General features: G+C 42.1%; 1 protein-coding gene across 1 annotated transcript; it reads left to right on the top strand.

The window, feature by feature from the left end:
• The first annotated feature begins 2,085 nt into the window (after positions 1–2,085).
• Positions 2,086–14,398, top strand: TECTB (tectorin beta). The gene is made up of 10 exons (XM_038410306.2): positions 2,086–2,161; positions 4,138–4,328; positions 4,860–5,002; positions 5,106–5,178; positions 9,525–9,628; positions 9,716–9,799; positions 10,354–10,516; positions 12,639–12,708; positions 13,819–13,851; positions 14,285–14,398. Exons 1-10 carry the CDS (start codon positions 2,086–2,088, stop codon positions 14,335–14,337), a joined length of 990 nt encoding a protein of 329 aa, XP_038266234.1. The 3' UTR covers positions 14,338–14,398.
• Positions 14,399–14,536: the final 138 nt, after the last annotated feature.

Raw genomic sequence — 14,536 nt, 5'->3', positions numbered from 1 at the left:
AGGGTTAGGCCTGGTCTACACTGCGGCGGGGGAGGAGAATAGATCTAAGTTATGCAACTTCAGCTACGTGAATAACGTAGCTGAAGTCAACGTACTTATATCTACTCACCACGGTGTCTTCACTGCGGTAAGTCAACAGCTGACACTCCCCCATCGACTCTGCCTGCACCCTCTTCGTTCCGGTGGAGTACCAGAGTCAACGGGAGAGCGCTTGGTGGTTGATTTATCGCATCTTCACTAGACGTGATAAATCGACCCCTGCTGGATCGATCATTCCGGAGGTAAGTGTAGACATGCCCTTAGACTGGGTTACCTGGAGTGAGGTAAGGCAAGAGCAGGGCTGGACCAAGCAGGCACAGGACCTATCATAACTGTGGGCAAATGCTTTGAGCAGCTAGTGAACTGCTGCTGCAACTGGTCTTAAGAGCCAGTCTGCTGATCCTTCCAGGTGATGGAGCGAATCATGCAGCCTGCTAAACACTAGCTGCACTTATTAGATTGTCTGGAGAGTAGGTCTGCTGCAGGCCCTGCTTCCTGACACATAGTACCCTTGTGCTTGTTTGAAATTCCCACCTAATGGGCATTCAGTGACTTTTAAGCAAGCAGATTTCAGCCAGCAGGCAACTAGCTTCGTGCCAATAAAAAAATCCACATGCTATCTTCCAAGTTAAGATGTAAAACAAATTTGGTGCAACTTTCATGCTGTTAGCAGAATTCTGTTTGAAGACCATAATAAATAGGTCTAAACCTCATTCAGATAGCATGAATAATGTCTACTTTAGAGCAGGGGAACTGAACTTTCCATTCAGTTACTTTGTACAATTCTTTTTGGCCATCCTACCCTATTGGATACTACTGGTTGATTGAGATTTAACCAAAGATGGGTCCCTTTCACAAGATGGCCTATATAAAGTGACGATAACTCCAGCTGGATTCATTTGAAAGAAGCACATCTTGGGAAGAGCAGATACACAGCTAACAGAATAAAACAGGGAGAATGAACACCTGAATCCTTTACCTGTTCTTGTCTTGTAGGTATTATATTCTTTAAACTTCTTATGGGTGCATGTGATTTTTTTAAAGGAATTGTCACTTAGATATACGGTATAAACATTTAATATATTATTAGAAAAACAGGCTGATTGATTGAAAATGTTTTTGTGTTGAAAATACTAATTCCAAGGAAAAAATTGTTTTTCTATCTGGGCATATTACTGGCTAAATTATACTTGTTATTTCTGTCAGCTGAGTGATCTGTGTAAGCTAGAGGAATTACCTAAAAAGTATCTAGTATAGAAAAATACAAGTATTATGGCCCTGCAAACTGTTCTGTGTTGGGACCATGCCTGCATCGGTGCAGAGCAGCTTGAAGGTTTGAGGTCTGTGACTGAACTCTTAATATTATTCATTCATATTGCTATTTTGCAAACTCAAAGGCTAATATTAAAGGAGAAATCACATCATTCCACTCAACAGCTTTGCATGAGAGAGTGAGATATATATTGCAGGATAACAACCATCTGGAATGAAAATTGGAATAGTTTCTCTGTTTGGCTAATAAGTAAAGTGTATTTTTACTCACCTCTACACTTCTTCCTCTTTCCAATTAACTCTTCTCTCTCTTCTTCTGATTTTCTTTCTTGATTTTGTTTTTCCTGCTTCTCTTTTTTTCTTCACATTCATTGTCTAATTTTGATTCATTCATGTTTGTAGCTCTTTTGTTCTGTGACTTTTATAGGAACAAAAAAGAAATCCTTAGCAGTGATACAGATCCATTACTAGACTCAGATGCTGAAATTATCAATAATGATGCCAAAGAGGCAGAAGTGCTCAGTAAATATTTCCGAGCGGCAATTGCAATCAAGCTGGATGACGTATCAATATCACAGAATGATTTTTCCAGGAGTGACTAAGGAACATGTTAAACCACATCTACAATTCTATAATTGCACTTAATGGAATTTCATAGACATTTTCTCTTTTTTAAAAAAATTAACATTTTAAAAAAATGCGTTAAGACCCAACAGCATTTTAAAAGGCAAACTCTGCTTTTGTTATCAGTGTATTCTTGGCCCTTTGGAAGACATGGTGATTGTTGCTATTTATCTGCTGGACATCTTGGTTCAAGCCTTTGCAGTCCCCTGCAATCCAAATAAAGCAGGTAAAATCACTTCAATTTATTTTTCTAAATAAAATCTTCTCTCACAGTTAAAGGAAGCCAAAGGGTTTCTGGTTAGGTAGCAATGAAACATCTATCTTGAGGGATTTAAACTATAGGCTTTAAAGTTTTTAATTCTGGCACAGTTTTTATTGGTCTGACTTTAGTCTCAGCTAACATAGAAAACAAACAAAGGCCAAACTAAGGAGCGGTCACAGTGCATAAAGTTAAACATGTGTGAATCTCTGCAGGATCAGGGCCTAAAACAGCCCTGAAAATAGAAATGAATCTAAAGCATTCTAATATATCAAGGGCTACATCCTGCAAATCCTTGCCACATGAGCAGGCATTACTCATGTGAGTAGTTCCATTGACTCCAGTTGGACTACTGATGTGCATAAGGGTTTGTAGGGCTGAAACCTAACATATATAACCAGGGTACTGTATTAGGGGGGTGAAAATAACTTTCTGATCCTCCACTGAATTCTGCCTGGGAGCCCAATTTATTTAGTGCAGGACTGGGACCTTGGCTTGCAACTTTCAAAAATTAGAGAACATGTATTAGAAATTTATCCAGGATCCCTTAAAATATGAAGTATCACTTTATCTGCATATCCATTGTGCTTGTGTCAACAAAATGGATCAGCAGGAATCATTTCCATGAGCTATTGATGAATTTTAACAGTTGCTCATGAGTAAGGTGCTTTACTCATGTGAGTAGTCTGACTGAATTCAGTAGGCATACTAATGCATGCAAAGTTTCTTGTGGGTGGTTGCAGGATCAGAGCGCAGTTACAAGGAGGATCAGGCTGGGAGTTTTGAAAGTTCATTGATTTTAAAAAAGTGGAAATTATTAATGTCTCCACAACTATATTCTCAATCCTGTCTTCCTTGAGCACCCACAACTCAAAGCAAAGCCTGTGGATATGCCGTGAATTCAAGATCAAGCCCTATGTATCCCATAAGCAGCAGTGTGCTTTGGGTTTGGGGGGATTTTTTTAAACAATATTTTGTTTCTGTAGCTAGTAGTCTAATTTCAATTTTCAGCCCACTAATGTTTAGGCTGCTTTTATTTTTTATATATTCAAATTCATGCAACCTGCTTCCATGTAAATAAGAAGCACTATCCCTGCAAGACCAAGTAAGCAATCCTATGCTGTGTTGTGTAATATCTGTACTTCATGTCTGGGTCCAGCCTCTGTACTGACCATTATTAAAAATTTTGGTCTGTTTGTTTCATCTTTTGCAAGCTGCATTTTGGCTTGTAAATTGTGACAATTATGTTTACATTGGCCCTGTATCAACAGCAATGGATATTAATATAAGAACCCTTAGTAATAGTATGGCCTGGATATAAAGCTGCTATGAATAGATGTAGGTCTACTGAAGACAACAAACCCACTTGCCCAGGTTATTTTCAATGAAGTCAATAGTGGTATGCTAATTGACACCAGCTAAGGATCTGGGCCCATAATATTAACGTACGGTAATACGACAATTTTCCTTGTAGTACGATTTCACTTCATTTTTTCTTTGTTCTTTGATCAGCTGTTCTAATTTTAATAAAATGTACACAAAGGGTGAAATTCTGGCCCCTCTGAAGTCAAAGGAAAAACTCCCCCAGACTCCAATGGGGACAGACTTTCATGAAAAGAATTTTGATTATTATGGTTTGCTCTATAGATTTAGGCTGGTGGATTGGATTTTCAAAGAGACCTAAAGGGGTTTAGTCAGGCAAATCCCAATAGATATCAAATTTAAATCCAATGGAATTCAAATGCCAAACTCCCATAGTCCCCAAACCTGCTTTCTTTAAAGTTAGTAGATAAACTTCCACTGACATCAGATCCTTAATCCAGTTTGAGGTAAAGGTAGATCCAAATGTAAACTCCAGATGCAAACACTACTCACAAAATTCAGATCTAGATCAGTCTTAGCAGGAGAATGCAACTAAAAATACCTGTATTTTTTCCTTTTAGACATCATTTTGGTGTATTGCTATCCTAAAACCATCATTACAAAAATTCCCGAATGTCCCTATGGATGGGAGGTTAATCAATTGGCTCTTGGAGGCGTTTGCTACAATGGGGTTCATGATTCAGGATACTACCAATTCACGATTCCAGATTTATCGCCCCAAAACAAGTCCTACTGTGGAACTCAATCAGAAGTAAGTACATCATGGGCAAAAATTCATTTCCCAAGCATTGGCAGCTACTTTGTACAGCATGGGCCCGTTCCAAAGCCCGTTCCAAAATCAGTGGAAAGATTCCCATGACCATTAATGTTCTTTGGGTCAGGCTATACCTGCTGTAACTGAGGCAGGCAGGATGTAAACTCTGATGATTTGTCAAAGGCTCTAGGGCTTTTCAATATCATGGATCACTGACACTTATGTTGGAAGTCAGATGGTCCTGCATCCCTGGCGCAGCCAAAACATGGGATTAGGTCCACATTGAATTCATCTACATGTGCATGTACTAACATTACCGTCTTTTCATTACTTGTGTGCCCAGCTCTCGGCAACTGGGGCCTCAAAGCTCTACTGTAACAGAAATGCATAAAGAACCAGAACAGATTGTTTTGCTGATCATTTATGTCACAAGAACGACCTTTTCCTGTTTCAAACGTCAGGCAGAGATCCCTGTTTGCATCCAATTTTCACTGCCGGCATTTCTCTCATTGTCCCCCCCAACTGCAGTTTAAAAACCCTATCTATCACTTCTACAACTCCATCGTCTCCAACGACAGCTCGGTAATTGTGAAGAGCCAGCCTGTGAATTACTCATTCACCTGTACTTACCATGCAAACTACTTGGTCAACCAGGCTGCCTTCGACCAAAGGTAACTCCCCCAGGAGGAACAGACTCCCCCGTTTTCAGCACAGGGCTGGCTCCATTATCAATAACATACGTTTCAGTCATACAAAATGTTCTCAATTTTCTAGAGTGGCGACAGTCCATGTGAAGAATGGGAGCTCCGGTTCATTTGAGAGTCAATTATCCCTCAACTTCTACTCTGTAAGTACTCCTTCTCAGCCGGTATTTAGTCTGTCAGAGCTTGCACAATGGGGTGAGTCCACTCACTTCATGGGAGCCGTTCCATATTTCCACCAGCGTCCATGAGAAGGGAATCCAGCCATAAGAGTGCCTCTGTTTTGTATGATTCTGAGCACACTGTCACCACGCAGCAGATAATGAACATGGGATTTATGGGGGGGGGGTCCTTATATCTAACAAATTAATAAGGATCAATCTAGATGGAACAGAGTAGCTCATATACCATTTTTAAAACACATAATGTCCCTTTGTGGCACAGATTTCGCTGACTAGAGGTGTGTTTCTCTCTTGTGCATGGTTACAGATTTGATTGGTGTCAGAAGAAACAGCCAAACTTTGCTTCTAGCCTAAACAAAGAACTGTGTGAATCCACAGACACTGCTTCTATCCTCCAGTCTCACAAAATATAGAAGCCCCTTTCATTCCTCCTGAAATTTGCTTAGCTGTTCTCTGATGAGCTGGCTGCTTAGTGTTCCCCTGAGATCTTTAGTTCACACTGGATTTGATTTCCAATGTTTTCCCCATGCCAGCAAGATTTCCTTTTAAAGTTCTACCACCTTTTCGGGGGGGGGGGGGGGGTTGGGGGGGGTGTCTGTCTGCATTGGCAGAGCAGCAAACCAACCCCTGAATCTATTTCCATCAAATCACAGGGTAAGTGGAGGGTAGCCCAGTAGCCTAGATTTTACATGAATAAAACACAACACTAGTAATGATATGGAGCCAAATCCTGAGGCCAGGCTATGGGGAGGCTTTGCATATGGATCCTCTACAGGGCTTGGATGGATGGAATCTTCCCCTATACCTACTGGATTTAGGGTACTAGTGGAATCTTCCCCATCCCCGCTGGTTTTAGGGAACCAACAACCAAAGGCTTTGGTCCCTGCTTATGTTTGTTATTTGTGATGTGTTACTGATCTGTTAAATACCACAATACTGTTGGCTGAATGATGGGAGAATAACAAATGATGGAGAATGAACAAGCTATTTCCAGTCTGTTCTTTAGCCAAGTTAATTATTTGAACTAAAATTCTTGAGGCTCCAAGGAGTCACAAACAGCCAATAGTACTCCTTGAGTACTCACAGACTACAAATAATGACCACTATGAATAAGTGTGGCGCTAACTCATGTCATGTATGGGCAAAACATGAGTGAATCACTACTTTGTTAGGGCTGCTCAAAATGTTCTGAACAAAACATTTGCTCTTTAGAAAATGGGAAAAAGCTCAGTTTTGGTGGAATTTTCCATCAGCAAAATAGCTGCCATGGTGCCTCAGGGAATTATAGTTCTGGGTCGCTCATGCCCCCATTTGCCCAAGTGGGCCCAGCTTCCAAGCCAGACTCACTCTCTCATGAGACAGTGCAGTTTCTTTTCTCCCCATTGCTGAGCTACTGTCACAAGCAGAGTGGTCAGACTTAGTGGTCAAAGCGGGAGTCAGGCCAGGTTGGGTCCCAGAAAGCCAGAGTCCAAGACAGGCCAGAGGGCAAACCAAGAGTCAGGTACCAGGAGACAGGCAGAGTCAGAAGCCGGAGTCTCGGGTCTCTTACATGCAGGGTCTGAAGCTTCCTGGCTTAAGTACAGGTGCCAGCCAATCAATGGGCTGTGAGGAGCTGCCACTCAAGCCCTTCTGGGCAGTACCTCCTACAGAGCCCAGCATCACAGGATCCTCCCACAGTCACCTAGCCTCAGCCTCCTGTGGTGATGTGATGGCATCAGTGACCCAAAACCCCCAGGGTCTAGCATGGCAGGTTCTTACAGCTATTGTAGTGCATCATAGAGCAGGGTTAGACCAGATTGTAGTTTGAGGGGGGGTGGACATACTCTGTAGGGAGCACGAGGGCCCATAGGGAAGAACAATGGAATGAGGGACCCAGAACTACAATCGCCATGGGGGCACTGGAGCAGTTTATTGATTAACATTGAGCAGAAAGGAAATGAAACATTATGTTTTGATTGAAACAGAACATTTCCAAATATATATATATATATATATATATATAAATGAAAAGCTTTGATATTTCATTTTCACCCCAATTCAAGATGAAAAGAAAAGGTCAAAATATCAAAATTTCCTGCAGGATGAAAATTGTTTTGCAATCAGCTCCATTCTTTGTACTATTCAAACAGCTCTGGTTTGGGGCGTAATATTGCTTTGTCACTAAATGGATCCTTCCACCTCGGCTAATCGCTCTCATGGTGACGCCAAATGGCTCAGAATGAAACTAAAAAGCATAAGGGGCTTGGGCTTTATAGCCATTTGCATGCAGCTACTTTGATTGCCCAAATGGCCATTTGTGCGCCCAGACTCAGTAACCACAAGTCCACATAAACATTTTCACCTGCACAGTTTGGTATCATAATGAAATAAACAAACTGGGGGGAAGAAACTAATAGAAAAATCAATGTCAAGTGGTACAGGTCAGGAAAACCAGCTTCAAAAGCGCAGCTCATTGCAGGGTAAGGATTAATGACGCTCAAACCACTTATGGCTTCAGCATGACTTAGAGGTTCCTTTGGTTTCTTGACAGAGAGTGTCATAGTATCTATTGTGGCATCTTAAAAAAACATGTTGAGTTAGGCTTGTGGCTGTCTCATGCCTTCAAATATGTTAATCACCTCAGGCCAAAGATAACAAATACCTTCCCAATGTTTTCAGGATGGTTAACATTACCTTGTGTTGTAAAAAAGGCTGTAGAAAATTCTGCTTTCTCCCATCAGAGGGCAGCATGGAGCCTTACCTTTTCCCTTCCAAGTCTTAAACCCGGAGGTTTCAGAGTAGCAGCCGTGTTAGTCTGTATTCGCAAAAAGAAAAGGAGTACCCGTGGCACCTTAGAGACTAACAAATTTATTAGAGCATAAGCTTTCGTGAGCTACAGCTCACTTCATCGGATGAAGTGAGCTGTAGCTCACGAAAGCTTATGCTCTAATAAATTTGTTAGTCTCTAAGGTGCCACGGGTACTCCTTTTCTTTAAACCCGGAGGAATGTGCCAGGGCCCTCCAAACCGAAGGCACCTGCTGTTTTACAAAAAAAACATGTCAATAGGTTGCTACTGGGACGAGGCCAATGCAGCAGATGTGGAGCAAGTGTACTTGACACGAGGGGCAGTGGTGCGCACTTCAGCAGTTCACTGCAGGAGGGATTTTGCCTGACTCAGAATTCTTTCGGACGCTCCTGGGCCGCTCACACTGGAGTAGGAGTTCCCCCGTCCTTTCAACGGATGCAAAGTACATGTCTGCTTCCACCAAGACGCTATGAGCACTTTCAAGGGACTAGGTAGCAGCAGGAACTTTGTACCATGATGCGTTTCCTCAGCCACAGAGTCAGGCAGGATTAATTCCATCCCAGCCATAAGTATGGTGCTCTTATCCTTCGTCCCTCGCCTCCTTCTCTTGGCCATCTCTGCAGGTAGTGAATGTTATAGACCCTGTGAGGATTGGTACATCCAGTTTCTGCATTCCCCGTCATCCATTCTTCCTTCTGCAACAAGGCTAAGCAATTATAAACCAGTGTAAAGTTCTTAATGTCACAGACATCCCATGGTTGTTAGCCTAGGTACAGTCTTTAGGTTTAAGTTCAATACAGGCAGCCTATTGGATATTTCAAAGCTATGGCTACAAGAGACTGCAGTAATGTCTCTAGGCTTTTGTTGTCCAGAGGAATGTGAGAAAAACAGTGCTAGAGAATGAGAAAGTTAGGAAAGAAAGCAAGGGAAGAAACAGATGAAAGATGGTTCTATGGAGCTTTGGGGCTGTGTATCTTTCTATCTAGATAGATAACGCTTTGAACTGTACACCACACTTTCGTTTACACAGTTTCAGTCTCTTACTAGCTTTGTTTTGCTATAGTGCAATGAGAAACTGCAAGGCTCAGGGTCCCATGGAGACGTGCTTTGTCTGGACATCAGCACGCAATCCTTGTCAGTTCAGCAAAACACATTTTGCAACTCAGACTGTCTTTTGCAGAAGCCTCTTCTTTCTTGCTGGACATAAACATAAGGTAGCCGGCTAGCCCCTTTCCTGACAAAAGGAAGATGGTTTCTTGAGCCCTCCTGCAACTCGACTTCACAATTTAAGCCTTAATCATGTCAGTGACTGTTGAGATCTGACATTATGGGGGAAATGCTGTTAGCAAAGATGGATGGATATAGTGATATGTAAAGCTAATCGTGTCTGACCCCATATCAGAGCAACCTGATCAAGGGAATCCAGACTTCTGAACTCCATTTTTCTGTGCTTGGCTTTATTAAGTAATCACATGTCTTTGCTTTGGTGGTGTTATTAATGCATGCTGCCTCTTTCTCTCAAAGAATGCCAAGTTTTCAAGTAAAAAAGAAGCCCCCTTTGTCATTGAAACCTCAGAAATTGGTTCAGATGTATTTGCTGGAGTAGAAGCCAAGGGGTTAAGTAACAGGTATGAAAGGTATTGATTTACAACTGGGAACTGTCGCTGACAGATAGTTTGTTGCTGATGTCAGTGTATTGGTTGGTTTCCTCACAGGTTTAAAGTAGTTCTGAACAACTGCTGGGCAACACCTTCATCCGAGTATTTCTACCAAATTCAGTGGCCACTGATCACAAAAGGGTAGGTAATTATATGAGTGAGGCCAAACGATGCATTACATGGATGGGTTACGTGAATATCAAGTTGGGTGTTTTTAGGTCATGTTTGTACTGGTTGGCAAAGCATGATATTAGTGTCTACAGTCATACAAAGTGTGCACAAGAGGGATTGGTCTTGCGGTTTGTGTAGCAGCCTAGGAGTTATGGTACTGAGGCACACAGTCCAGGACAGATTAACAGGTAATAGTTTGTTACCTAGAGGACTCTCTTGTGCCTCCAATGTTTGTAAAATCATCCAAGGATGCCAAAAGTAAGAGAGTTGCATGAAGAAGCTGTATCACATTCTGCTTTCACTGACACCCAAGCAGACTGACACTGTATTCGGTGCAGCTGAAAGCAAAATGACTATCAAGATGGCCTCAAGAAGAGCATTATGAATGCCTGTCTCACTTCAGTCTCAGTCAAAGGGATGCTGCTTTTCGGAGGAGGCTAAAGAAAGCAGAGCATCAGAAATCTAGGGCCATTAGGCCTTGAAGCTGTGTCTGTTCTCATGACACTTTTCAATGTGCAATTTAGGTGCGCAACGGACAACTCTATCTTAGTGCACGAAAATGGGAAAAACAGCCGGGCCACCTTCCAGTTCAATGCTTTCCGGTTCCAAAACATCCCCAAACTGTCCAAAGTCTGGCTGCACTGTGAGACACATGTCTGTGACAGTGAAAAGTTTTCCTGCCCTGTGGTAAGTCCTTCCGCTAAGGATAAGAGATGGGCCCAAACTACAAAATTCAGATCCAGGGTCATCAGCCCCCAGTCAAGTGTTTGAAATCTGGGGGTCTGGTCTGTTTCTTTGCTCTCAAGAGAAGTTTCTTCATTGTGTAGTTATGTTCTGTCCTCTAGAGGGAGCCAAAGCAATGCACTTGTAAGAGGGAGTCAGCACATACTGTCCCTATATTCGCAAAAAGAAAAGGAGTACTTGTGGCACCTTAGAGACTAACAAATTTATTAGAGCATAAGCTTTCGTGAGCTACAGCTCACTTCATCGGATGCATTTGGTGGAAAAAACAGAGGGGAGATTGATATACACACACAGAGAACATGAAACTCTGTATGTTCTCCGTGTGTGTATATCAATCTCCTCTCTGTTTTTTCCACCAAATGCATCCAATGAAGTGAGCTGTAGCTCACGAAAGCTTATGCTCTATTAAATTTGTCCGTCTCTAAGGTGCCACAAGTACTCCTTTTCTTTTTGTGAATACAGACTAACATGGCTGCTACTCTGAAACCTGTCCCTATATTGAGTAGGCTGATGTCTGCATTTCAAGTTTGATTAAATGTTTTGGGGCAAATTCAGTTTTGTTTTGTTTTTTTAAATGGAAAAAGTTCAGTGAAAGATTTGTATAGAATTTTTTTCAGTATTTTCCACCAGCAATAGAGCTGAGTGAAAAAATTATCACAATTTTGAAAGAAACGGTAAAAGAAAACAAAAATCACAAGTGTTTTTCAAAAAATGTTCACTGTTTTTTCCAGCCAGCTCTATGAAACTTTTGTCCCCCTGACCCATGACACGCAACTAAGGCCAGGAAACAGTCTCCTACCAGTCCTCCTGGATGTCCCAGTTATCATCACATGGAGCCAGGAGTGAACAAAATTATTTATAAAAATAAAGCAAACAAAGCCCCCTGAAGCCCTGGGCCTGGAATGGAACCTGACAGAGAGCCAAGCTGGCGGTTGCAGTACTTCCAAGTATTCCCATTATCACGGTTCAGCTGCCACAAATCTTCTGCAGCCAGCCTGAGGGTATAGGATGGGGATTGTCTCATTGGCATGCACAAAGAGCTCCAGGAGTCTAACAGCCAGTGGAGCCCATTCTGACCAGGAAGGCCCGCAGCCTGTCTGTTGCAGATAAGCTTGAACCAAGGTGGTGGCTCTGGGGTTACAAGCAATGTATTTTTCTGGAAACCAAAGTTACCATGTGCAGCTTGTGTAAAAATAAACAAGTTATGTGATCTTGAAGGGCCAAGGAACAGGCAAGATCACTCAGGCTGTAGTGCACTGGTTCCAAGACCAATAGTGACAGAAGGCATTATGCTATGTATCTGGCAATCTATGAGGAACGAATTTGGTGGTCTCAGGCCACACCCCAGTGGACAGGAATTTCAGCTGGCAATAACCATAGCAGTATCCTCAGTGACTACCTTGTAGAGCAGCCAAGGATTGAACAAATGGGGATCAATCCTGCTTTCCCCTCTAGAGGGGGTTTCTCCAAGCTATTGTAGAGAGGACAGGTTGGCCAAGTCTGTGATTAGATACAAGACATGGGTTTTGATGGCAGCTGTCATTTCAGCACCTTAAAGTAGCAGCAAATTAATTTGAAGGTCATTTTTTAAGGACTGCTGCCTATGGCCCATTTGAATCCACTCTGTGATTCTCAGAAAATAGGTAACAGGGATAGTCTTTGAAACAGGTTTCAGAGTAGCAGCCGTGTTAGTCTGTATTCGCAAAAAGAAAAGGAGTACTTGTGGCACCTTAGAGACTAACAAATTTATTAGAGCATAAGCTTTCGTGAGCTACAGCTCACTTCATTGGATGCATCCAATGAAGTGAGCTGTAGCTCACGAAAGCTTATGCTCTAATAAATTTGTTAGTCTCTAAGGTGCCACAAGTACTCCTAGTCTTTGAAACGTGAGAGTTGGTCCTGATCTACCCCTCCCAGGAGTGACGCAAGGAGCTAGTAATTGGAGTCTATCAGGTTTCATTTTAAAATGCAAAATACAGGGACTGACCGAGATTTCATTTTCTAACAAAGGAAAACTTCAGGGTTTCTTTTTTTTTAAATAAATGACTCTGTCTGTTCTTTTGAGCCATGTGAAAAACAAAAACGACGCACCGAACAAACCGGAGGCGTTCTAGCAGCGGAATTTGCACTACACAGTAAGTGTTGAATGTTTTCTATTTGGAAAAGAGTTTCTCTCTCTTACCAAGTGTCACATAGGGGAATAGTCAGTCATTCTCCGAGCAGGGATGACTGTAAGAAGGAGAGGTACTGCTTCCATAGACATTTGTCCCTAGTCAGAGAATGGAGAAGATTAGCAGCAATTAAATAACATCTTTAGACTTTGGTGGTTACTTGGAAGGGTTGAATTTTGCTACAAATGCTGTAGAAGGACCAATTCCAAAGTCCCTCCATAGATAAAGCGACCATGGAGTTCAACGACTATAATCCTGGAATACCCATGCAGCCTGGGTTAAGTGGCTGCAAGCAGGGATGTTCCACTGTGTGGGGGAGAGGGGTTGGGGGGGGGGGAGAATCTCCCCTAAGTATGCTGTATGCCAGTGAATCTGTGCTGCAGGTGTTTCTATGGATAAGCTTCTTTGGCCGGTGGATCTGCACAACTGTGGATCCACTTGCCACTCCGTCTAGCGATATCCCCCCTCCCCAACACACACACACACACACACACACACACACACACACACACACACATACACACAGAGAAATGTAGCTCAAACCCATCATGTCCACCTATGCCTACTTCTCCCCAGAGGAGGGTCCAGAAGTTAGCACTCTTAGGACTGTAGGATCCAGCCCTCACGTGCAAGTCTTTTCCTGTGGATTCTTTGAACACTATGGGCCTAATTCTCATTTACACTAGGGACCCTTTACACCAGGGTGACAATTAAATCAACACCAACTTTACAGCCCCTTTATGCTACCTAAGCAGTATAAAGAAGCCTTTAGTGTAAATGAGAATTCTCCTCTCACTTACCCTGGTGTAACTTCACTGACTTCAGTGCTCTTGTTCCTATATGCACACTTACATCAATGTAAGCAAGGGGAGAATTAGGCCCTGGAGATGGGAGGAGGATTAGTCCTGTTCAGCATGAAGTTCACAGAGATGTTAAAGCCATGAGAGAAAATACTTAGCAAAATGTGACATACATACCTGCATGTTATCTGTTCTGTTCCCCTAATCACACTGCTGGATTTTGCCTTCCTTTAATCAATGCCATCCAATTGTTCTCTTTTTTAATATTATACAGATGGAGGTTTATCCGGTTACTACAACTTCTCAGGTAAAGAGCAAAATAAGATGCCAAAAATGCCCATCCCAGAAAGCAACTGTCCATATCAATCCCATATGCTTTTTTAAAAACTTGTAAATCTACTCAGAGCAAATGGAGTTCCTACAGAAGAAAGAATTTTCAATATTGATTTTTATTTTGCAACATTTATGTGGTTTGTTTCTTTTTTTGGCACTTGGGGTATCTTGGACAGTGAAACTAGACCTGTCAATTGCACTTTCTTCTAGTGTCAGTTTCACTCTTATTTTCATGCACTAGCCCTGTGCTGCTGTGTATGGGGATTTCCATCACTGCAGAAGAATGTTCAAATGCAGAAACAAACCCACATTTTCATTAACTTAGAAAAAATGCCATGAAAACATTTCTATTCCTGTTCGAATGTTTCAGCTGAGAACTTACCTTACTCTCTGTGATTTCCTTGCAGCTATTCTCAGTCATGTAATCATCATGCTTGGAATTTGTGCTGTTTTACTGTGAGACACTACCCAGCTGCAGTTCTTAAATCATTCCCTTGCTCGCCCGCCAGCCCAAACACACTTTGTAACTGTACTTTACTACTTAAAACAATGTTTATTTTACTCACGGGGAGTGGCGGGGGAACTGTATTGATTTACAGGAAAAATAAATAAAACATGGCTGGATTTTTGTTTCTATAATAATGGGAAATAATGACACT

This window comes from Dermochelys coriacea, chromosome 7 (genome assembly GCF_009764565.3).
Source record: "Dermochelys coriacea isolate rDerCor1 chromosome 7, rDerCor1.pri.v4, whole genome shotgun sequence".
In the NCBI taxonomy this organism is placed as follows: domain Eukaryota; kingdom Metazoa; phylum Chordata; order Testudines; family Dermochelyidae; genus Dermochelys; species Dermochelys coriacea.
Note: the sequence above shows the minus strand (reverse complement) of the source record. Positions and strands in the feature narration are given on the sequence as shown.